Raw genomic sequence first — 26,226 nt, forward strand, 5'->3', positions numbered from 1 at the left:
AAATTAGTAGTATACAAGTTACTTACTGGAGTTATGATTGAATCAATTAAAGCTACGAGGCCAGTACATTGTCTGTTAATTAAGAATTATCTACACATTAGCACAAGAAAAGTATATTTTTGATTTCTTAAACAAATTAAAAAATGTCTCCTTACAACATACTGATCTTATGATCTTCGATGTAGAATCTCTAATCACAAATGTACCTCTCAAAGAGAATTTACACTTACTTATGACATATTCCCATAAGATATCATAAAATTATTCAGATTCATAACGCACTCCGGATATTTCTTGTGTCAAAACAAATTCTACAACCAAGTAGAAAGAACTGCCATGGGAAGTCCACTTTCCCCTGCTCTAGCCAACTTTTATTTGGAGCATTTTGAAGACACCCTTTTTTCGTCTATATATATCCTCAACCTTCATTTTGGGTTAGATATATATATATATATATATATATATATATATAAGACATTTTTGCAGTGTGGCCTCACAACAGAGATTCTTTACCTTCCTTTTTAGCAAAAATCAATACTTTACACCTCGTATCACGTTCACCATGGAAATTGAAAAAGACAACAAATTACTCTTTTTAGATATTCTTCTCATGTGCTCACCATCAAGTAATTTACCAACATCTGTTTACAGAAAACCCACTTTTACTGGACGTTACATTCTCGTACAATCTGCTCATCATCCTTCTCAAAAGACAGGAATCATAAAATGTTTAATTTGACGAGCTAGAACTAATTCTTCAAATCCCCATCATTCACAGAAAGAACTTTTGACAGTAGAAAGTTCTTACTATCAAACAATATATGAAATTAAATGGCTTCTCCAAAAGGACTACACAATATCTGTTCGACTCCTACAAGCCAAACCAAAACAACAAGGAATCAATACGTCGAGTTCCAATCCCATATATCTGAGGAATTTCAGAACTAATTTCAAGAATTTTGAAGAAATATGATCTATACTCTAATATACTCTACTTCCATTCCTATTAATAAAATATCTACCTAATTCCTCCTCATCTAAAGATAAACGCTCAACTATGTCTCTTCCTGGTGTTCTAATACCAAGTTCCATGTGACTGCTATATTTCTCTCTTACTTTGGAAAAACCGGATGCTCGATAGAAAAAAGAATAAAATACAAGAACACCAATCTTATATTCTTCACAACATTAGTATAAGCTTAATGTGGCTTGAAGAAGTTCCATGTTTGGTCTTGAGAGGAGGGTGTTTGGATTATTTAAAAATAAACTAAAAATACAAAAAATATATAAAATTAATAAAAACGGAAAAGAATCCTTATCCCATGGCACTAGGTTTAGGTTTACAACCTTTCATGGGTGGGAATTACATAAAAAAAAAAAAAAGTAGTAAAAAAGTTGGTTGTTGATGAACTTCTCCATTGTTTTCAAAAGAACTACTGATGAGGGCAACAGGATGAGAGGCTGACTTTTATCATTTTTTTACATGGGTTAAATATAGGTTTATGGCCCATTCTATCGAAAAGATGGCAGCCAGAGAAGTATGTAATTCTCACATTTAAAATGCATACAGGCAATACAGAATGATGGAGCACACATTCTGAATGCAATTCATCAGAATTCCATCTGCAATACTGTACTCTATTCATATCTAAGGTATTAAGGATTCATCTGATATCTTTCATGCAAAGGAATAGTTTGTTGTTTTGATGTTGCTTACACTTGAGTTGGATGAGACTAATGGCAGGAGGTCAGTTTTAAGGGAAAGGTGTAGGTTTCTACCCAAATTTTTACCCCCTCCCCATGCACTACTCATCTCAGCTTTCTCAGGTTTATTATTATTATATTTTTAATATAATAATAATAAACTGATAATATATAATATTATCAGTTTATAATAATAATACGCTGACCCAAAAGGTTGTTTGGAAATCTATAGTACATTTTGTACCATGGGTGGGCTAAGGATGTTTTTTCTATTTTCATCAATTATATACATAAAAAAATAAAATAAAAATAAATAAATAAAATCAGCTAATGCCTTTTATTCCGTTATAGGGAGTAGAAGAGGCCATTTTACCCGTATCTAACTTTTGGAGACTGAGTGGACAGTTCAATATCCACTGGTAGCCAATCAGATATATTCTTGTCTAAAATAATGTGGGTTCTACGGTCAATTTTCTTGCGTTTACAGGATGAAAAAACAAAGTTTCCAGGAGAAAAAACCTGCTTGCCTGTGCCAAAAATTGTCTAACTCGGGAACCGATCAAAAAAATACTTCTGAGGAGTGCAAACACCACTTTCACTGAGCTACACAGGTTCTTCACACACACACACACACACACACACACACACACACACACACACACACACACACACACACACACACACACACACACACACACACATTTTTTCTTTTTGTATTTTTCATTTCTTTTTTTATATACTCTGGAAATCCTACTATAGAGACCAAACATCGAACTTTTTCAAGCCACTATAGGTCTCCAATAAATGGGGCAGTGGTCTCACACCAAGCAGTGAAATTCATTTCCTATCTAAAGACAATCACAAATATCCATGCCCATGGTGGGATTCAAAGCTGCAGCCTGTTGGTTGGAGAGCAGGTAAGCTAACCACTTGGCCAACCATGGCCAGCTGTTACACACTCATTGACTCCTTTTGCCCAAAGGTGGAGTTTGTAACATAGCATGTCAAAGAGTATGCCCAACTTTGAATCTCCGAATTTTGACCTTTGGCTGAAAATTTCTATCCCATTTTATCAAATCCACTTGCTGTCTTTACCACTCTTCTAATGCCACCAACCATTCTGAACTTTTCCTTTCCTAAAAAGTCGACATCCTTTAATCCAACTTATTCAAAACAAATGACTCTGCTACTTTAATTGCACAGATAAAGCTGGTAGAGAGGCTGAGTCATTTGCCACCACCAATGACCTTGCACAAATAGTACACACCTATCAGAATACCAGACAACCACTCTCCAAATACTTTAGACCTCTTCCACACTAGTGATCCATCCGAGTACACAACGAATGTAACCTGTACTCTAGGTAGTTCCGAATACAATTTTGTGCTGATCTCTTCTCCCATGAAACAATCACTCACATTCATGCATCGTATGGCATTACAAGAAAGCCAAGTGGGATGAGCTATGCAACTACTGCTACACTACATTTTCTTGGGTGGATTAGATTTGGGGTCAGGTGGCCAGAAACAATATGTGCTGAACGTATTACTGAAATAATTCTTATCAGCATGGACAATTTATTCTCGAGGTTTCAACCTAAATTCCCATCCTCTATTGGAGCCTTGGTTCTCTCACAGGTGTGGCACAGCTGTACAAGAGAAGAACTGAGCATACCATAACTGGCTTACAACCAAAAGTTCATCCATCTATACCATTAATAAGAAAGCCCAGAATAGTTGCAAAAAAATTATCAACTTATCAAAAAATGACTCTGAGAAAGGCTAAAAGCAGGAAACTTGAATCCTATTCAAATGGCAAACCAATCATTTTGGTCTCTAGCCATAGCAATTGGTTGCATCTTCTACCCAACACTGCTCCCACCACTGTTATATCCTGATGGCCGTTGCATCATCATCACCTATAGAAAAAAAACCAAACCAATCTCCTGGTTTCAGGGACCCAAAGAAGCAAGGTGATAGTGTTTCACCAGGTGATGAAGGTCACCTACCACCTAGTAGTCTAGCTGGCATTTCCACCAACTAGGAAGATATCTTTTTGCAGCAGGAATGGCTGCAAATGCAAAAGCCCCTTTTGTGGAAACAGGCCATGCCATGAGAAGGCAGAGTTGACTTGACAGGAAGAGGATGCATATTGTGCATCCCTGTTCATTGTTCATTCTATCCCTAAAAATGGGATAGAATGAACAATGATAAAAATAATGATCTACTCATAATTATTCTTCCTATTCCTTAAAATGGAAATAAAAGTGCCATTGTCTTACCTGAATATTCTCAAAGTAACGAAGGTCATTAATGGTCAGCTTTTTCATTACATGGGGAATCCATCCTTATGGACACTGCTCATGAATATGTTGGAAGAAACTCATGCTGCTTCTCTTGATATTTCCACGGCATTTGATTGTGTCTGGCACAGAGGCTTTCTAACCAAAATAAGATGTAATTATCACTCTCCCTGCAATTTGTGAATGGAATGCTAGCATCCTCTTTGGTTGTTCAGCAGTTTTTTATTTTTTAAATGATGATCCACACCCAAGACCTATAACAGTATAGTGCCACTCATGGGCAAGTGATTAAGAAGAAAAAATGTAGAGTGGAAGGTTGTACTAAGCAGAGAAAAACATATGGGGGTGATTGTACCAAAGAATAGAGGTGGATGGAATGAAGGAAAGTGATGAGAGGTTAGTTTGGTGTGTTCAGAGGAGCAATGCCCACGAAAAGTACCTATAGAAAAGGTCATCATCATCTTTGGTTCGACAGCCCTACGTGGACTCTGGCCTTCCTTATTTAATGCCAAACTCCTCCAATTTTTGACTCCTAAAACCTTAATATCCTGCATTACTCCATCTTAATTTAGGTCTTCCAATTTTTCTTTTTCCTTCCGGCTTAGCATTAAACATCTTCTTAACTATTCTATTACTATCCATGCATATAATGTGTCCAGCCCAACTTAATCTATTTATTTTTATGTACTTAATAATGTCTGGCTCATTAAATAATCTGTATAGTTCATGGTTATATCTTTTCCTCCACACACCATTCTCTTGTACTGCTACAAAAATATATCTGAGAACTCTTCTTTCAAACAGACCTAGCAATCTTGTGAGATCAGATGTGACTTTAGGTGTTTCCTAAGTTCACAAAAGCATCTATTTGCAGAAAGAATATATCTCTGAATCTCAGTACTGATATCACTTTTACAGTTAACTTCTATAAAAAAAAAGTTAGATCTATCTATGCCCAAGTATATAAAACGATGCACAATTTCAAATTTATATAGGAACCAATTTGAATCTGAAGGATTATTATCACAAATCTTTCTAGTTACTGACATATACTCTGTTTTTTCTTGATTAATGTGCAAATTCATCTTCTTTGCTGCCTTTTCTGATGCAAGTTTCTTCCACTGCTTTTCCTGTCCTTCCTATAATATCAATATTATCTGCATATGCCATAATTTGTACTGACTTGTAGAAAATAGTGCCCCTCTATGAAAACCTTTTTAAGTGCTATGTTAAACAATAAGCAAGTTATCCATGTTGTCTGATTCAACGTGTTCTGGATTTTCATCTGACAATGAGTATTTCTCATTGTAGCTTTAACTAAAGCAATAAGTTTTTGTGGAATCTGTAGTTCCTCCATTGCAATGAATAAGTAAGATCTATCTATGCTATTATATGTGGCTCTAAAATCTATGAAAAGGTGGTGTGTTTCAATTCCAAATTCATTAATTTGATCATTTGCATAACTTCCTTGATGGAATCCACACTGTTAATCACCGATAACATTCTCTACATAGGGTTAAAGTCTCTTAAATAGAATCTTAGAGAAAATTTTATAAGTTGTACATATTAAATTAATTCCTCTATAGTTAGAAGATATCATTATATAATCATAAAATGACCTGGGTGTCTCCTGATGGAGACACCTTTAACCAAATCGATCATCTTTTAATAGATGCAAGACACCTATCCAATTTGATGGATGTTATAACCCACAGAGGAGCAAATATTGATTCCGATCACTATTTGATTATATCAAAGACTGAAAGCAGAATCTCTAATGCAAGGAAGATATATGGGTCCCATGCTAGAAAGTTTAATATGGAAAGATTGAAGGAATTAGAAGTTAAAGCGAAATATGGTGAGAGAATCAGTGAAAACCTGTCTGGTCTAACCATTGATGAAAGTGTTAATGAAGATTGGAATGTCATAGTGACTACAGCAGACATAATATTAGGAGAAGTCAGTAGAGTTAAGTATAACCATTGGTTTGATGCAGAATGTGAACGTGTGACTGTATTAAAAAATGAGACATAAATAAACAAATTCAGCAAAGGAACCACACTCGTAAAGCTGTGGAGGAGTATTGTTTGGCTAGAAAAGAAGAAAAAAGAGTGCATAAAAATAGAAAGAAGAAATACTATGAGTATAAGCTTAAGGAATTGGAACACCCCAAAAGTATGAATGAAAGCAGATCTTTCTATCAAAAGTTAAATAGTAGTTGGAATGATTTCCAACCTAGAACAACATTATGCAGGGATAAAAAGGGTATAATTTTGAGTGGGAATGAAATGACACTAGGAAGATGGGCAGAGCATTTTGATGAATTATTGAATTCAAATATATCTGGTCAATTAGATGATACGGAAGAGAGCCAAGATCTAGAAGACGTTGAACCAGTACCAACAGATGCAGAAGTGGAGGCAGCTATTAAAAAACTTAAGAACAATATGGCACCAGGAATAGACATATATACCAGCAGAATTAATTAAAAGTGCAGGTACAGAATACTTCAAACAGCTGTGTCAACTTATCATCAAAATCTGGATTAATCAATCCAGATTTTGAACAATTCCAGACAAATGGAATCTGAGCGTCATATTCCCCATCCATAAACACTGTATTACCAATAGCCATATTTCTTGAAGAAGCAAAACTGATCAATCTAGTCCCATTATCATTAGTCTCATTATGTAAACTATATTTCACAATGGTTGGCCTGTGTCTATTCGCTTTGTCTATCTTGCCATTTAAATCATCTATAATAATTTTTACATCCCTCTTTGGACGTTCCTCATAGATCTTATCTAATTCATCATAAAACACCTCTTTTTCAGCATCATTCTTTTCTTCAGTTGGAGCATGTACACAGATAGAACTGTAGTTAAAAAACTGTCCTTTAATTCATAACCTAGACGTTTGAGGTGAGTTTGCTTTGAAGTCCATGATAACATGTTTTATCTTCTTGTTTACAATGAAACCTGTTCCAAACATGCAGGGGCATGCCAAGGGTATTTGCCACCTGGGTGCAAACTTTTATCGGCCACCCCTAATACTGCATTGTATAATCCTAATTAGATATTAGCTATTAAAATACCACCCTATCAATGTTGCCGCCTGGGTGCAGTGCACCCCTTGCACCCTCGAGTTGGTGCGGCCCTGCAAACATGTGATCTTTCTTTTGGCAGCCATAAAAAATAATGTGATTTTTCTTTTCTATAATCCCCTTTCCGGACCATCTCATTTCTTATATAGCCATATAACAAGTATTCTGTATTTATCCAATTGCTCCAGCAGTATTTTTAGAGCTGCAGATCGGTAAAGAGAAAGTACGTTCCATGATCCAATTTTCAAATCCTTTTTCAATATTTAGTCCATCAAGCAGTTATTTCTTTCAATTTTGTAACAAGTTTTTTTTCAGGATGAGGTCTTCAGCTCCATGTCCAATCCCCAACCTGGAGGACCAGGCCTCTGTATTTATGACCCCTGGTGACAGGGTGACCCAGCTATACCCCCAGGCACTGGGTACCCATTTTAGTCACCTCATACGACATGCATGGGCTATAGTGGGGCTATTCTTATTCCCCAGCCACCACACAGAATCCTATAGATAAGGTACAGTGTTGAAATAGAGAACATACGATAAAGTGACAGAAGGGAGTCTGTGAGGGAAGGGTCATCTATTAAATGGATTGCCCTAATCTGAATATTGTTGTGTCACCTTTTCTTAATAACTTTTGATATCTACGCTCTCTACGTTTATTCGTCCCTTGGTGTCACGTGGTACTATCTAAGTACAAAGGGAATTGCCCTGGGGTAGAGCCAAAATCCAAACGTAACAAAGCTTCTGAGGTTCTTCTTCTCATAAAATCCTAAGACATTTATTTGTTGTCGCTGTGCCACTTAGGACAATTAGTTTAAAGGAGAAAATCTTAAACAAGAAGTAAATACCCAGCTGTACCTCAGTGACTAACAACCGTGCAATTGTGACTGTAGACACACTACTCAAATAGTTTTTAGACACACTACTCAAATAGGTTCGCATATTTAGCAAGTGGTGCATTGGATAGTACTAGCAAACAACTGAATCAGAGTAAGCAAAAGATTTATTTACCATACTAACATATATACAGCTCATGGAAGTCTGGGAAAGATCATTTCTAAACTGCAAATTTATGTGCTATCATAATTATCAAATATGAACAATAAATTCTCATAACTCACATAGGATTAACAATAGAGCTGTTCTATATTACTTCACACATAAAATCCTCATAACACTCTTAATTAAAACCTAGTAAACATCCTAAGGTTATCACTCATTAAATTACACTTGTCTACTTTCACAACTTATAATTTGCTACAGTCCTAAATTTTATTTTTGTTAAGTCCTTAGATCTTGATTCACAAATCATTCATTTACACTATTTAACAATAAAATTTCATGATACCGTATTATAGTTATCTTTTGTGCTTGTTCCTCTCTTAACTCATCCTTGGACAATCCTCAAATCGATTTCTTTGGGTTGGGGTTAGTATCTGGGATTCCTCGATCACCTGCAGGCCCATTCGTTTCAGTCGGTCATGCCTTCTTTTCAACAGGATTCTTGGGGCAAAGTCACTCTTTCGCACGTGTTGCCTTTTTACCTAGATTCTGAGGCCTCTTCGCAGACTACCCTTTTCTTCCGGAGTAATGTGATTCACCTTGGCCCTTGCGACGAATAACCTTTCCCGTGGATATACGGTATTTTCCATTTCCTTCTGCCGGGCATCAGGGCAGAGATTTCACCTCACGCTCTGGAGCCATTCCTCCACTCCGAAGTCCACACACCAAAACAACCAGGAAAAAGCCTCGTGTGGGGTTCCTAACTGTTTCATATCTCCACACTCTATCGGCACTTTCCGTAATCTCCCCTCGACAGCGCTCAACGCGATATCTCTCGGTAGAGGATTTCTTCTTTTCTGCCTACTCATCATGTGCCATGTGCACACGATATGATCACGGCAACTTCCTTTAATCCTGTGCTCTTGGCCTTGGATTACGCTATATTTATCATTAAAAATTGTGAGTCATGCATCTAATCTTTGTCTATCTAATTCCCAGGAATGGTATACTGCTTTAATCATACATTAGCGTTCTTTTTCCCTAGAATTTCACCGCCAATATTTAACTAGCTTAAGTAATCTTTCTACATAATTAAATAAAAAAGTAACACGTAAAAACCACAGTGAAATCTTTAATTAGTAAAAGGACAGATATTTCGTACTAAAAATAATAGTACATCTTCAGTGTCTGTAATAACAGTAATGGAATACAGGCAAACATTCAGTGGATCACCTATTAAAATACAATTGCTACCGCATGCTAGGAAATAATAGAAATAACAAATTTAATCTATTAAGATAAATGGTTTTTTACATAAGATAAAAGTCTCCCAGATCTTTGAGAGAGACATACAGTCATTTCTATTTAAATTCGGTTGGTGTAAGATAGTTTCACAACTTTCTTTGAATAAGCGTTCATATTTGAATCTGCATCTATGGAGGAGAACTGCTTTATCCCACTGGACACTATGAGTAGAGTCAATACTGTGCTCGCCAGACCAGACTTCAGAGGCTTGTTATAATCAATATAATCACAATTATTATCTTTTTGTTTAATATATCCTAATATTGTTCACATATATGTAATTTACACTCTTAGATGCAAGCAAATTTTCTATTATAGGGTCTTTGCTTGTTAAATTATGAAAGAATAAATTCTCTTAGGAATTTTATCTATCACAATTTAACAATATCATCAAGAATTCTTAATGAGGTCTTGGGTACTCCACCCCAAATGTGGGAACAGTATTAAGAGTTGAGAGAAAGAGGTAATGTTTAGAACGGTAGAAAATACCAAGCTCTTTAGAGGCTAAGGAGGATATGTAATATGTTTGTGACAGGATAAACTGGAAGTGACAGTCAGTCCAAGAAGAGAAATTTGATATTGAAAGGAAACTGGAACATTATCAAAAATGAGAGGGGACGAGGTAGAATTTTTCTTGTGAGTAATAAGGCAAGTCAAGCTTGAGTTTTTTTGGCATTGAAATTTATGAAGTTGTCTTCACCCCATTTGAGGGTGTTGAGGAGGTCAGTGTTCAACTCACTGGTTATGGAAGATCTTAAGGCATCTAATATTAGTGTACTGCAAGGTTTATCAAATGAGGAAGAGGAATGAAGAGTGCTGTCACTGATGTAAAGGAGGAAGAGGATGAGTTAGAGCACAGAACCCTGGGAAACACCAGCATTGATGGGGAAATCTGATGAGAGGAAGGCATCCATCATGACATATAATGAATGACTAGTGAGGAAACTGGCAATCTAATCACAGAGTGTAGAAGGGAGGCCATAAGAAGATGGCAGTTTATTCAAGAGGCCTCAGTGCCAAACAGGAACGATCAAATGCCTTTAAAATATCAAGAGCAATAACATGAGTTTTTCCAAATAATTCCATGGCTTGCATCCAAAGTTGGGCAAAAACAGCTAGGAAGTCAGATGTAGAACGAGAATGGCAGAATCCATATAAGTAATCGCTAACCTTATCCATCACTTTTGAAAGTACTGAGATGAGAGCAATGGGTTGACAGTTAGATGACTGATTTTTGTCTCCCTTTTTTGGGTACAGGCTGATGTAGGCACTTGCTGGGAAGATGGCAGTGAATATGATAGTTTATAGAGGTGATACGGGATGGGTGTCAATTCTGGAGCACAGATGGAGAAATGCCATCTGGATCAGGAGCATTATTAGTATCAAGATTAATGAGGACATCAGAAAAAAAATTATTATTATTTTTTTTTTTCTGATGTTCTTTTGGCCAAACTTCAGAGGAAGCATGTAGTGGGCAGTTGTGTTAGTATGGAAGGTGATTTTGTTTTGGTCGACCAGGCAGGAGTTAGAGGGGAAAAAAAACCGATGCCAAGAGGTCTGTCTTTTCTTTGGGTGTGGTTACCATTGTGCCATAAGAATGCAGGAGAGGTGGCAACAGGGAAGGACATAAGTTATGCCATGCCCAAAAATCTTAGAAAGGGACCAGAAGGCAAGTTTATTTCATTTTTATGAAGTCTGCTTTGGAATCATTCATAACTTTTTCTTTACACATTTCTGGCTTATGTGCAAGCTGAATGAGAAGCTAAAGTTTTCAATTTAAGCCACTAAACATGAGCTGCATTTTTATCATGGACAGTAGTCGCACATTTCTTCTGAGAACCAGGGCTTGGATATAGGTTGGGGGTTTGCAGTGGAGTGAGGAATGAAGGTTCTCACTCCAGTAAGGATTATTTTGATTATCAGTTCACTGCAGGTGTCTGAATCAGGAGAGCAAAAGCAGTAATCTCACCATGGAAAAGTGGCATAAAAATTCTGGAGGTCATCCCTTTTGGCACAATAATAGTGTCATGGATACGAGGATGAGATTGGCTGGGGAGGAGAATGAACTGTTAAGATTGTGGTCTTAGATTGATGTTTGCTCTCCCCAAGGGGGAGAGCAGACATCCATAGCATTCTTGGAGGAAGGGCAAAAGTTGGGCATGATGCCATGCCCAATAGTCTTAGAAAGGGACCAGAAGATTTGATGCTGATTAAGAAAGGTCAAGAATGCTGGTAGAATGAAGAGGATTGTCTGGTATTTTTGCTGATAGACTGACAATTTGTGTTGGGTCATGACTGATGGCAAATGACTCAGCTTCCCTTCTAGTTTGATCTGTGAAGTTGGAGTTGGAAACTAATTTGTGTTATGGACATTAGGAGGACAATCTCACAATTTGGGTAATTAGATTGTAAGAAATTAATTTTTAGTGATAGGTGGGGTGGCCAGAAAGGGCAGCAGGATTATCAGTTAGGAAAGAGGTAAATGCAGCAAATGAAATTACAGAGCATTATACGTGTCTGTAAGGATATGTGCTATGCATTATGGGATACTAAGGCAAGTGAAGTGAAGTCATTTGCCTCTATATAGAAGTAGCCCAGCCGCAAAGTTACTTCACATGCAAACTGTTTGCTCACACTTAGATAAAGTATGAAACCAGCTTGCTTATTTTATGAAGTGCTGACAATGAAAACTGATTATATATTACAATGCACCAACAATCACTTACCACTTTACACATGCCAACTGAAACCATCATTTTGCCATCACGTGACCATGAACATGCATATATTGGCCGGTTGTTCATCTTCAAAGTTTTAAACATGTTCCCATCATCATTTAGGTCCCACACTTTTAATGTTCCATCATAGCTGGCTGATGCTAAAATCAAACTTCCATCAGGAGCAAAAGACACATCTGTTACCATATCTTTATGATCCATCAATTCAAGCATTAGTTTACCTAAGAAAATCAAAAAATTGCATTATTTTTATGGCTATTATAGCCTGTTTGTGTTTAGGAGTGTCCCTTATTTTAAATACATTGGCTTTTTTACTGAAGAAAATATTTTTAGGGCATTATAAGTGTATTTTAAAGGAAATTATAGCAGAATAATTGAGGAAGAAAATTTTGTACATATCTTGTTTAGATGTAGACACAGCTCCCATTCCTTCGGACACCACCACCAATTCGTGACCCACACAAGACAACTCCATCATAAATCTATCACATCATACTCTCACACCCAACGAAATCACCATCCTGCACAAAGGACTAAATTTTGCTGTATCCCCAAAATACATACAGAGAAAAGACATCATTATCGAAGTCCAAGAGAAACTTGAAAATGACCCAAACAGAGATACTATATTTCAGAAAATAAACAACATTATAAATAGCAAAATAATAGTGAAACCCAACATTACTCCCAACTTACAAAAAGACCTATTATCTTTAAGAATGAACCCGGATATAATAATCACAAAAGCAGACAAAGGGGATACTCTAGTCATCATCAACAAAACCAATTACCACAACAAAATAACGATTGTCTTATACGACCAACACATCTACCAAAAAATCCAAAATGATCCCACCCCCGACCTCATAAAACAAATCAACAGCACCCTACACACCTTAAAAAGTCAAAACAAGATAGACAAAACCACAATGAAAAACACAACCCCTTATATTTCGGGAACATCAAAACCCACAAAGACAGTTACCCGATTCGGCCTATAGTCTCCTACAAGAACACCACCACAGTACCCTTATCAAAATTCGTTGCCAAACTCATCAAACCATTACTTACAACATCTAACTCTATGATTAAAAATACGGACGACCTATTCCAGAAAATAAATAACATTACTTCATCCCGAGATGATGTCCTCACCTCATTGGATGCAACTTCATTATACACTAACGTGGATGTCCCCAGAACATTAGACATCGTACACACACGCACTACTCACAGTGGACCACACCCTGCACACACGCACAAAATTAACACCTAATGACATCATTAACCTGATCAAACTCACAATATCAGCCAACTTCTTTCGGTCTCCTTATGGGCCAAAACATCAGTGGCCAACTAGCAGAATAATTCCTGGCACACATAGAATCACTCCTACGACCCCCCCCCCCCCCGGCATCACCTTTTATGGCAGACACTGGATGATATTCTATGCATTGGTAAACCCACCCACACACACACACACATCACTGCTAAAATTCACCATGGAAACTGAACGGAACAAATCCATCAATTTCTTAAACCAGACATTAATCAGAACTAACAACAAAATAGCCATGAAAATATACCATAAACCCACACATATCGGAAACTACCTCCATTTCACAGTTCGTACCACCCATATTCCATTAAAAAATCAGTCATCCCATCACAATTTATAAATGCTTACAAATTCTCAACTAACCGTAATTATCTTAACACGGAATTAAAGAATTTAACACGGATTTTTAAAAATTGCAACTATCCCACACAACTAATCAATTACGCAAAGAGAACAGCAAAAACCCGTCATAATAACAACAATACAACCAAAACTGACTTCCCAACACATATGGTCATCAAACTGCCATACATCCAAAACACATACAAAGCCTACAAATACATTTTCAAACACACGGCCTATAAGTTAGTATTCACCACGAACCAAAAATTAGTAACTCTCCTAAAACCCACTAAATCGCTCACTCACATAGAAATATTTGAACACCACAACGTAGTCTACAAATTTCCTTGTCAAAAAGACTGTGACATCATCTGCACAGGCTCTACCATGGACTAGACTACAAGATCACTTCTGTGACTGTAACATCCCTATTCCGGAACATTTAAACACAAAAAAACAACATAACATCAAAAAAGAAAAATAGAATATAGAGTACAGGGAAAACAGAAATAGCAGCTCACGCCCTTGCACTGAAACATATCCTGCAAATCGACAAGGCCATAATAATAGACAAACAAGACAACGAAACAATGCTTAGAATATCCAAAACAATAGCCATAAAATGTGACAAAAACTCAATCAACGTCCACCAACTCTACCTAATTTCTGATTGCTGGAAACTTCACAACTTACATATCAGGTCATGCCTCCAACCAATAAGTGACAACAAATGCCCTTTTTTGGCAGATACAACATGTGGTCGTGACATAACCCTACACTCATTCCGAAAATGTTCTGATGATGGTCACACGACCGAAATGGCTCGCACCCCATTAACACTCTCCCCTGCCCCAGTTTTTCCATAAAATCCCTTCTCCTTCCCCAAAAATAGTGTCCTTAAGTATAATAATATATATATATATATATTATTTTAGAAAAACCCGGGTTTTCAAAATTATTTTTCCCGCCATGCATCTATCACTCTCTCCACGTTTCTCCCCCATCCTTTTTAACAGCATAACAGCAGAAATATGGAGAAAGAAGTCATCCTAGCATCTAAACAAGGTATGTACAAAATTTTCTTCCTCAATTATTCTCTATAATTTCCTTTAAAATACACTTATAATGCCCTAAAAATATTTTCTTCAGTAAAAAAGCCAATGTATTTAAAATAAGGGACACTCCTAAACAAAAACAGGCTATAATAGCCATAAAAATAATAGTTTTTAAGAGGAGTAACATGGGAATTTTCCCAGAAATAATACCTAAAAAATTGCATGTTTCATGTATCAACAGAAATACATTATCAGACTGTTAAAAACAATCTAATAATATATTTCTGATATTCCATTCATACCAGATGAATGGAGAGCTGCAGTAACTACTAGAGGAATTTTACTGAACACATGATATATGATTTGCTTAAAACAGTTAATCAGTATAACAAGTACAGCTGCAGCAAATTATTCACTCACCATAATAAATTACCAAAACAGTTCCAGTCCCAGCCAAAGCCTCCATAACATAAATGTCATGTTAAATGCAATTCACCATGGTGAGCTGTCCACTATAGTGAGAGCTGACTATATTAATGGAAAGGCTAGTCCCTGAACAGCAGAACAAATCATAGTTTGGCTGTTCTTCCCAAATCAGGAAGAGGAGCAAAACATCTTCAGTAAAGACAGATCATGCAAAAATCCAACATTCACACTATATAAATAATGAAAAAATCAGACTCCATGATGCTATAAAAAAAGCACATACAACCAAGTTTTTGCCGAAGCCTTCTGGAATTCAAAATCAATACAAATAAAAACATTCTTGATCAATATTACAGTAGTGAAGAAATTAATCTCAACAAGCTGAATTTTCACTGTTTTTGGTTTTTGTTTCAGTTCACAATTTTGGTTTTAGTTCATTATTTTGATTGAGTGCTGTGTGTTTTAACAGTCTCTATGATGTTTATTAATAGCATTGTGCATTTTTAATAAGGTAAACAAGTTGACATTCACATTGTTTTATTCATTCCGTTCTGCTATAAAATGGATACATCTCCAAGAAAGCATTCAAAAATATGTACTCTTTCTCAGCACATATCCATGACTCAAAGACAAATTGCCAATGAGTTTGGTTACTGTTAATGCGATTTTAAAGAGGTTTAGGGAGACACGTACCTTTTCTCTTTAGTTTAGTTTATTTTCTCTTGAGTGTAGGAAGTGTAGTTTATTTTCTCTTGAGAGAAAATAAACTACACTTACTCAAGGTCGTTTACTAGTTAAAAAAAGCAAAATGAATCTAAGATTGTCTGCTGTACTCTTAAATAGAGACTTGGCAGCTAGTAGGATTAATGTTTCTGTCATGACAGTCCATCGATTGTTGGAAGAAAAAAGAAACCACTGTTGACGAAGGCTATGCAGAAAGAGAAGCTCTAGTGGGCAAAAGGGTATAAAGATTGAACTTGAGAAGTGGAAGAAAGGTCATATTCTTTGTCCAAGTAAAGAAAGTGCCCTAGGTTCACAAATGAGCACTTGAGAAGACTTCTCCCACTCACCTTCAACAAGCTCCTAAACACCTAGCTAAATATACTCTTGGTTGTTTTACCCATGACGGTCCAGGATCACTTGTGCTGGTTAACAGTATGATGAAAAATGACCAATACATAAAAATATTGGAAAAAAAGAGTAGTCCCACAGGTCCAGAAAGACAAAACTCATCTTCCAACAGGATCTTGCTCCATGTCACACTTCAAAAAAAGTGAAAGAGTTCCTCAAAAATCATAACATCCAACTGCTTCAGTGGCCAGGTAACTCTCCTGACATTAACCCAATAGAAAATTTGTAGGCCACGGTGAAAAAGAGACTTGGAAAATTAAATTGTGATACAAAGGATAACTTAATACCATCATTATAAAAGTATGGTTTCCAGATGCAGAAATAAGAAAAATTTGTTCTATGTTGGCAGAGTCCACGCCTAAGCGAATTAATGAACTTATTAGGAACAGAAGAGCACATATAAATTATTAAGGAAAGTTAGAATTTAATTTTTGTACTTATTTTCTTGCAAAATTAAAATTTTTCTTTAAAATGTGAGAGTTTGGATTCATTTGTTTGCTACTGTACATAGAAACAGCTATATATATATATATATATATATATATATATGTTTTATTATATTATCAGTTGCACACAGATAAACCTTATCATTGCTATCTAAGCTTTTTTCACTGGGTATTATACTCATCCAATGCTACTGTAAATGGCACATTACCACAACTAATGGAAAAAATAAAAAATTTCAGCATCCTGAGAGAAGACATAGTATAAGCCATAATCAGGAGATAAGAAACACCAACACTTCGAATATAGGATAACCAAATTAAACAAACAGTTAATATGTGAAAACTTATTATTACCACCTACAATTAGCATCCAAAAGTTATCCAACTGTCAAAAAATTTCTTTTAACTACAGAGGTTCTGTAGTTAAAAGAAACTTACACTTTACTTACAAAACCTAACTGAAAGAATACTCAATATCTTCAAACAACAAACATAAAACTTGCCTTTACTCTTCTAAACAAAGTACTGTATCCATTTTATCCATTCTACAAGCACCAAACTACTTCATCTGTTATTAAAAAAGCCTGAAATTTACCAGATATACTGTGCTTGCAAAATTTGTTATATAGGGTTTATAGACAGGCTGTTCTGGAAAACCCAATGGAGAAACATATCAGAGATGTGAAGAGCACACAAATATTGTTTAGTATACCACATAATTCAGAGAGAGAGAGAGAAATATAATATTTGGCAGCAAACCAAAATGCTGTATATTTCAATAACAGTTACACCTAGAAGTGAAGTATCAGAAATGATATGTTCACCAAAGTATGATAAGAACAAATGCAGTCCACATTTATAAAACAGTTTAAATTAGCAGAGATGAGATACTAAGAGCAATATTGTCAGTTGTATCAAATATGATGCTCGTAGGCTTTTCTTGAAAGATGTAGTTAAAAGAGGTTAAATATACAAAGCATTAAGTACCTTTTATATAATAATTATCATGGGGAAGCAGATCCCAACACCTGTGAAACCAGTCAGTATAAGTAAATTATTGTATTGCATGATCTCATATTATTTGTTTTCTTTTTTTAAGGATTAAATAACCATAGATAAATTAACAAAAACCATTCACAAAGAAGAAAATGTATACATGTGTGATACTTTTCTGGTGGCATGATTTTCTTTTTTTTGGGGGGGGGGGGGTAACTGACATAACAGCATAATAAGACACTACTAGTCATAAATTATTTATTATTATTATTATTATTATTCATGACACCTCCAAGGAGTCCATAGACTCATAGCGGGAGGATATCTACTGTACAACTCTCTATCATCACTACAACACTGAACCGAAATTTTATTCCAATGTTTCAGTAGCACGAAATCAATGATATTGAGGAACATCATTTATGTTTCTACAACTAATCTACATTATGCTTATTATGATAGTAAGCTTAGTGGAAGTAGCTAGACAAAGTGAGTGAAATAATTGCAGCGTGCAATTATTTGCAACAAAGTTAATGTAAGATAGCAAGGCTAGGCAATGGTCAACAGGCATCAACAGACCAAGTGCATTTCAACAAAGAATGCTCTAGATCAGTGATGGTAGATCAGTTCAAAAATTTTTCATGTGCCAGGATATGCATGTTACCTATCTTTTAGATATTAATTTTTAAATTACTTATTTTTAGGATAAGATATTTAAAAAATAAAATTGTTACATACCATACTATATTAATAACATGAAAAAAATAACCATAGCGATGATATATGATATGATATGATAAACACTGAATTTATACACAGAAACCCAAGTTATTTAGTGTTCTTAAAAATTAATTAATGGTCAATCTTCATTGTTCCATTTCTGAGGTACATATGAAATTTAAAAAAAAATAAAATAAGGATAAAATTTAATAAAATAGCAATAAAAATCAAATAAAAAGAGTTGCTATAAAATATGCCGCATGTTTATTTATGTCACATTCCAAAACCTGGCATGCATGCTAGTGATCTGTCATCAATGTTACAGATTCATAACACTTTTGTGTTCTTTTGGCTCTTCCATCAGCATAGTAATTCCTAGATAATGTAATTCAGTAATATGAATCACTAGAAACAACTTTTTTTTTTAAATCTTCAAACGACCGATTTTAGTTTGTCCACTGAAAGTGCAAATTTTCTAATTTGTGCCAATAAAAGTAATGCATAATAGGCTCATCTGTTGTTACAGGCCCTAAGGAAACAAGAGCATAAAGCACAGTATTGTCTAAAATGTGTGTCCTATGACATTTACTCTCGCAGTTGTACTAAGGCAGCGCTTCCCAAACTGTGGGCCATGGTCCCCTTGGGGGGCAGTGAAATAATGAAAACAAATTAAAAAGGTTTTAAGAGACTAAGTATTTTTTTTTAATCTTAAAAGAAATGTATTTAATTTTTATTGTTTATTATTTATTTTTTGTTCTTTTTTATATTTTAATGGAAAACAAATCACACATTGGTGTTGGTTCACAAATTTTGCTTCTTGTGTATTTGGGCACTTAATGAATATTAGTAAATATATGCTTATTCATATAAGTTTCATTTCAAAGGTATTGATAAAAGCACAAAAAAGATTACAAACACAAAATCTTGAATATATTTATCATATGGCATAAATAAAAAAAAGTAAAACATCTACATTCAGGCAAATACAAACATGAAATTTATGACAAACATCAGACAGAGGATTAATCATATTTTAACATTTAGGTTTTTAATCCAGTTGATCACCTCTGGGGATAGGTCAAAGATATCCTTAAAGTCACCTGGACATGCTGTCAAGTGACATTCCTGTACTACATGGCGAATGGTTTGGGTCTTGGCTCCACAGGGACAAAAGATTTGGTATCTTACCCCACTTTGAAAGTAAGTCTCCACATACACAGTGGCCTGTACGAATCCTGTTAACCGTCATCCATATATTCTCGGACAGGTCAAATCCAGATGGTTTTTGGAAGATGTTTATGTAATTACGAACTTCAGGTGATACTGCTGGGAGCACAGTGCATCCCACCTACTCACCATACTGTCAATTCTGGTTAAAAAGATTACGAGTGGTTTTTATGGCAGGTCTTCTGGATTTTAGTCTATTAGATAAAGCATCTTCTTGAATATAAATTGTCTTGAATATAAATGCAATAAATATTATAATGAATTATGATTTTTTTTTTCAATGGGGGCCATGAAATATTTTAATTTTTCCAAAGATGGCCTTGGTATCCATAAGTTTGGGAAGCACTGCAATAAGGCACATTTACTTAACCATAAAATCTTTGTCGGCAAACAGTCCATAAAAATTTTGCATTTTTATTGGCTACATTCTGATAGATTGGACGTATTGTTGTTTAGAGACTGTTATTCTTAATAAATACATCTATGAAAACCCAGGCAATAACACTGTTTGCTAATAATTAAGTCTGCTGTTCTGGACTCACAGTCATATCATAATCAAAATATTTTCAATTTAATTTTGGATTTTACCAACTCTTCTTTCAAAATAAAGTTAAACTATTGACTGTTATCTGTGCTACAGCCTTCTTGTATATGTTGTGATAACCATTTGGCAATGTAATGCTCTGGAAATATCAATAACATCTAATAAGGACATTCTCAAGGGTTAAATTGTTTTAAATTATGGCCATAAGAATGTGCACACATGCACACAGCCTTGTCTGTTTTCCCTTAGGATGAAAAACCAGAGTTTGGATAGGAAGAAACATATATCTCATCCAAGTTTCATCTCTGGAAGAAAGTCCTTCCTTCAGCCATTCATATCCTTGTACTCTGGCATTACAACAATGCCGAATGGGAGACTTATGTGACTTGTTACAGAAATAATTAATGTTGGAATGCAACTTTTCATTCCTCACTCTGTTCAAATTTCCCAACCCATATCTAAACCACAGTTCACCAAGAAGTATGTAAGGGTGATTCAAGAAAAGCAAATAGCCTATTACAAGTGGTTGAGACTAAAACACCAACTTCCTTCACAGCCTATACAGTTGCCCACCACACTTATAAAAAAACCATCAGGGCAATCCATTTATACAAGGATGAAGGCAGTCCAAATGATGGTAACTTGTTGAGAAAACCCTGGTGTCCCTCAGAGCTCTGTCACTTCACCCACCCTCTTCCTGATTTATATAAACAATCTGCTTTCATTGACTGAAAACCCTATTCATAGTTTTATTGATGGTAGCACACTCCACTAATCCTACTCATATGACAAGCCTTATAGTGTTCAAACACCTCATGCTTCAATGAGATAAAAGCAATCCAGTCAACTTCAATACTTCCAAAACACAGTTTTGCATGTCACAAAAACCCTCAGATCTTATCCACTTACTTTTGATATGCTCAGCTAAACTGTCAAGACCAAATCTTTCTTCTCAAATTGACTCTTACTTCAAACCTTTCCTGACATAATCATAACGCTTCTATAGCATCATCAGTTTCCTAAAAATTTGTCATTTGCCATCCTTTTCTACTTCAGATGGTACATCTCTGCTAAACAATCACTTACTCTGTAAAAATCCCAAATCCAACCTACCCTGGAATACTGCTATCCTGTTTGGATGGTGCACCTGAGACCTGCCTAAAAATTCTTGATGCTGTTCAAAAAAGGGCAGTTCAAATGATTAATGACATGTATCTTACAGCCTCTCATTGACCATTTTCCCAAAAAGGATGTCTCTGCATTGTGTCTTTTATATAGATCACTGTTCAGCAGAACTAACATTCATTATGTCTCCCATTATGTTCTTTGCCAGATCTACAGGAACTTGAGCAGCAGCAGCAGCTGGTCAACATACCTTTATGGTCAAACTGAATACAACAAACCTGCCCCCATGAATCATTTCCAAAGGACTACAACTTCCAGAATTAGAATTACTCCTGACCCCTGCCAACGTATAGCATTTGTTTGCTATAGGCATTTCTGTCTTTCATGTGTCGGAGTAAAAAAAAATTTTTTTTTTTTAAAATCCACACAATGGATTATTTGCTCTCTACATAAAAAGCAAAATCACAATGAGCCTATACTATATAGGCTCATTGTGCCTATATAAGGTACCCGTAGCACAACTGGAAGAACGACGGTACATTGCGCCCTTCAATTGGAATAGGCCTAAGTTCGATTCTTGTCGTGACGGGAGGAATCTTTATGTGGACTTTTTCAATCGAAGGTGAGTTAGCCAATCTCATATGGAGGTAGCAGGGTTTTTTCTCCCGGAAACTCAGGTTTTTCATCCCGCATACAGACAAATCGGCCCTTCAGAACACACACAATTTACAGACAAAAAATACTAGTTGTGGTGGTGGGCGGTAGATGCCATTGATGGAGATGATTGGTAGTAGAGGTTCGGTGTAGTGGTGGAGAAAGTTGTATAGTGGGTGTCCTACTGCGATGTGTCTCCGGACTCCTTGGAGGTGTCCCGAATAATAATAATAATACACACACACAGTAATATATATATATATATATATATATATTACTCTGTAAATAAATAAATAAATAAATATATATATATATATATATAAATTTCCACATAAGGCATTTGTGGATAGGTTATTTTTTCTCTACATAAGAAGCAAAAGCTTCTGCTACCATATAAGTTCATTGTACAATTCATGCATTTTATATAATTCACTATCATATAAGTTATATAAAAAGCATGAATTGCATGATGAGCTCCATACAGTAGCAGAAGCTTTCTTTTTACTTAAATAGCAAATAACCTATCCATTTACTTCTGAAGTAATATGTACAAAATTTGTATTCATATATATTCTATCATCTGCATAATTTAAAGTTCGAGAATCCAGAAACGCATACTTTATGGTAAATGCTCTTATGTGATTTATATCTCATGTTCTGAATAACAGAGTATTAGAAAAATCTGTTTCTTAATTTGTAATTATTTTAACAATATCAATAAATAATGCACATTTTGCAGTTCCCAAACAAGCCAACAAACCTGATAAAATATCCCAGGTTCGAATGCGGCCATTACTGTGACCTGTAGCCAGTACAAGATCTTTTGAAGCACTGAACCTTGTCCAAAAAGCAGATGACGGTAAATGGGAGTTTTCTGATGTGGAAGACCCAAATGCTACTGCTCGCACAAGACAACCAGTATCAATTCGAACTGGTTTCTGAGTTAATGTTCTACCTTCATCATCTGTATTATCTATTGATGCTCTGAAAATAATTAAATCTAACACTTAACCAAAGAAAAGTTTCATTTTAATATAAGAAAATAAATTATGCAAAACAACAATCATATAAGTGCAACTGTAATATGAGTAAACTTTATAATATTAGTGACCTTTGCAATATGCCTACTACACAGATTTGGTAGACTGCAAAATAACTGTTGCTTTTACTAATCAGACTAGCATCAATTATGCTAACAAATCATTCAATAAGTTAAAGATGCTAACTCTTATCTACTGATCTAAATATATTGTTATACTTACCTGTGTACACAGCTATGTTAATATAACTGCCATGTGTAATAGCAATTTGCAATTATTCACATCCTCTTATTCAAGTAGAACTAGTCATGTGCACCTGCATGAATTAAAAATTTAACAGCAGGGAGTAAACAGGATTAGTTGACCAGAAGCCTGTTGCACAGATAGCAAATAAGAGAGACACTGATTACTATTCCATCTCTGATACATACAGGGTGTTCGGGATAAATTTGACAGTTTCGTAAGGAAAAAGAAAATCTTCTTTGTATCTATTAAATTTAATGAATTGACAAAAAAACATTACAGGCAGAGTTAATTACAATACTATCAACAAGATTTACTCAAAATAACCACCATTAGCATCGATCACAGCTTCAATTCTGCTTCGGAACCTCGAACAAGCTGATGCTACAGTCTCCCTGGGAAGGGCCGCAAAAACTTTTAATTTTATCCATTAACTGGGCTTTTGTATTACTGGAAGTGCGATTGGTGTCTTTTTCAACTGCGCCCCATACAAAATAATCCATGGGGTTAAGGTCTGGGGAGTTTGGAGGCCAAACATTTGGACTGGTGAAGTCGTAGAAATTTTCAGACAACCATTTTTGACTTTTCCCAGAGGTGTGGCAAGGGGCCGAATCCTGCTGCCATACATACGGCCTACCATTGCCTACCCTTGTTATCCAGGGCTTGACTACAGTTAGCAACTCCACGAACAAAGCCCGAATTCCAATGCCAGGGTTCTTCAACACCTGTTCCTGCAGATTTGCGAGGAATTCTGCTGTACGAACGCAATCAGATCGTCTGCTAGGGATCTTTCTTCTTGCTACATCCTCGTAGTCACCATTGCAAGTCTCTAGTTCATGCCTGATTGTTTTTACTGTATTCAGGGAGCATTGGGCAGCAGTCGTAATATCCTTATTTTGATGGCGGGCACGAATCATCATGATACAAGTTATTCTCTTCCATGATTCAGGTGGGTTCCAGCTATCCATCCTTTCTGACATCTTGTATGTGAATGAAGAAGGGTCCAAACTTTTAAATGAAGAGAAGTGTGTGTTAATACATGTAACTTACGGAAAAATATAATTAATTATAAATATGTCAAATTTATCCCGAACACCCTGTATATGCATGATGATAACACACTTAAATTTTAGCAGCTTTAGCTTTTCACACATAATTTCCCTTATTCTGAAATATAAGGGAAATTATGTTGGATAGGTATTAAAATTAGTACTTTTAATTTTTCTAATGAAAAAAGAAAATGTGCCAAGGTGGTCCAAATAAATAAATAAATAAATAACAGCATATCACAAGAGGATAGAGACCAAAACACCAACTTCCCACTCAGTCTATGCTACAGCTCAACAGGTATAGAACAAATAAAAACCAAAATTTCCAAGAACCAAAGTTGTCTTCTCCCTCTCACCTTTGATAACACCCAGATCTCTATACAAGATTTCAACTCTGGACCACGAACCTCTGGAGTACAAGAACTGCTCTCCAACTAATAAGCTATGGATATGAATCCCACTATGAGCATGGATGTTTGTGCAATGACTTTTATATAAGAGATGAATTTCATCACCCTGTGCAAGACTGCCTAAGGACCCAGAATGGCCTGAAAAAGTTTCATTTGGGCTGCAGAGTAGGGTTTCCATTCTCTTCTCCCATTCTGGTCATCTGCCAGGCCTTACTGCCATACATCAATGCTGATCTTACCCTTTTGTAGGGATTTCCTTTTAACTTGCTAGACACTTTTGTATTACAAAAGACACTTGAAACCTTCTTCAGTTCATCCACTTTGACTGGCTCCTCCTGTTGTGTTCTGAGTCCAGGTATCCATCACTTTGGACACATCATCCTAGGTATGTGAACCTAGACATTTTCGACAAGTCTGTGCCCTGTACTGTTATACTCCTTGCTACTTCACTACAAGATATACACTGTCTTATTTCTACTGATCCTCAAGCCACAATCTTCCAAAACTTTCCTCCACTGTTCAAGTCTTTTGCTTCCTGCTCAGACTTTGTGCAAATCACCACATCATCAGCAAACATCATTGTCTAGGATGATTCAGTTCTTATCATTTCTATCAACACATCGAAGAGAATGACCAATAAAGAAGGGACTCAAAGCTGGCCCTTGATGAACCCTCACTTTTACTGTGGTGCTTCAGTTCTTCCTGCTCTACACTTCAATTTTGTTTTGCTACCATCATACATGTCTTATATGACATGTATGATGGTAGTTCAACCAAAAAAGATGTACATACTTTTCTGGTATCATTTTCTTCCTTACGGTTCTCCATATCTCTTTTCTTGGGATTCTACCAAAGCCTTTTCCAAGTCATTGAAGACCAGAAAAAGTTCCATGTTATTCTACTGGTACCTTTCTATGAGCTGTCTTAGAGCAAAGATGGCAGTTGTTCCCCCAGCTGGGCATAAAAAAATTACTCTTCACTAACTGACACCAAGCCTCACAGTCTCATCTCAATCACCCTTTCCCCACATCTTCATAGTGTGACTCTGAGTTTAATTCCTCAGTAGTTACTATAGGACTAGATATCACCTTTGTTCTTATATACTGAAACCAGTATACCAGTTTCAATGATTTTAATAAAAAAAAAGAAAGATTCTATTAAAGATATCTGTTAATACAGTCATGCCCAATTCATGTAGATATTTCCATATTTCTATAGGGATGTTATTAGGTCCAACTACCTTCCTGTTTTTCATCTTTCTCAGTGCTTTCTCCACTTCCATTCTCATTTCACTTCACCTTCCTTTATCTTTTGCATACTCCTATTTA

General features: G+C 35.8%; 1 protein-coding gene across 2 annotated transcripts in view; it reads right to left on the minus strand.

Moving 5' to 3' along the window:
* Positions 1-26,226, minus strand: part of LOC150104494 (WD repeat and SOCS box-containing protein 1-like) — a 143,633-nt gene that overhangs the window by 76,922 nt on the left and 40,485 nt on the right. For both annotated transcript variants that reach the window (XM_090395184.1, XM_090395185.1), the window contains 2 exons: positions 22,917-23,140; positions 12,140-12,372 (listed from right to left, as the gene is read on the minus strand). In XM_090395184.1, the coding sequence (XP_090251310.1) occupies positions 12,140-12,372; positions 22,917-23,140 (457 nt within the window). The remainder of the gene's footprint in view (positions 1-12,139; positions 12,373-22,916; positions 23,141-26,226) is intronic.

The sequence above is a fragment of the Typopeltis vanoorti genome, chromosome 7 (assembly GCF_054136105.1).
Source record: "Typopeltis vanoorti isolate ZY-2024b chromosome 7, IOZ_Tvanoo_1.0, whole genome shotgun sequence".
Lineage (NCBI taxonomy): Eukaryota > Metazoa > Arthropoda > Arachnida > Uropygi > Thelyphonidae > Typopeltis > Typopeltis vanoorti.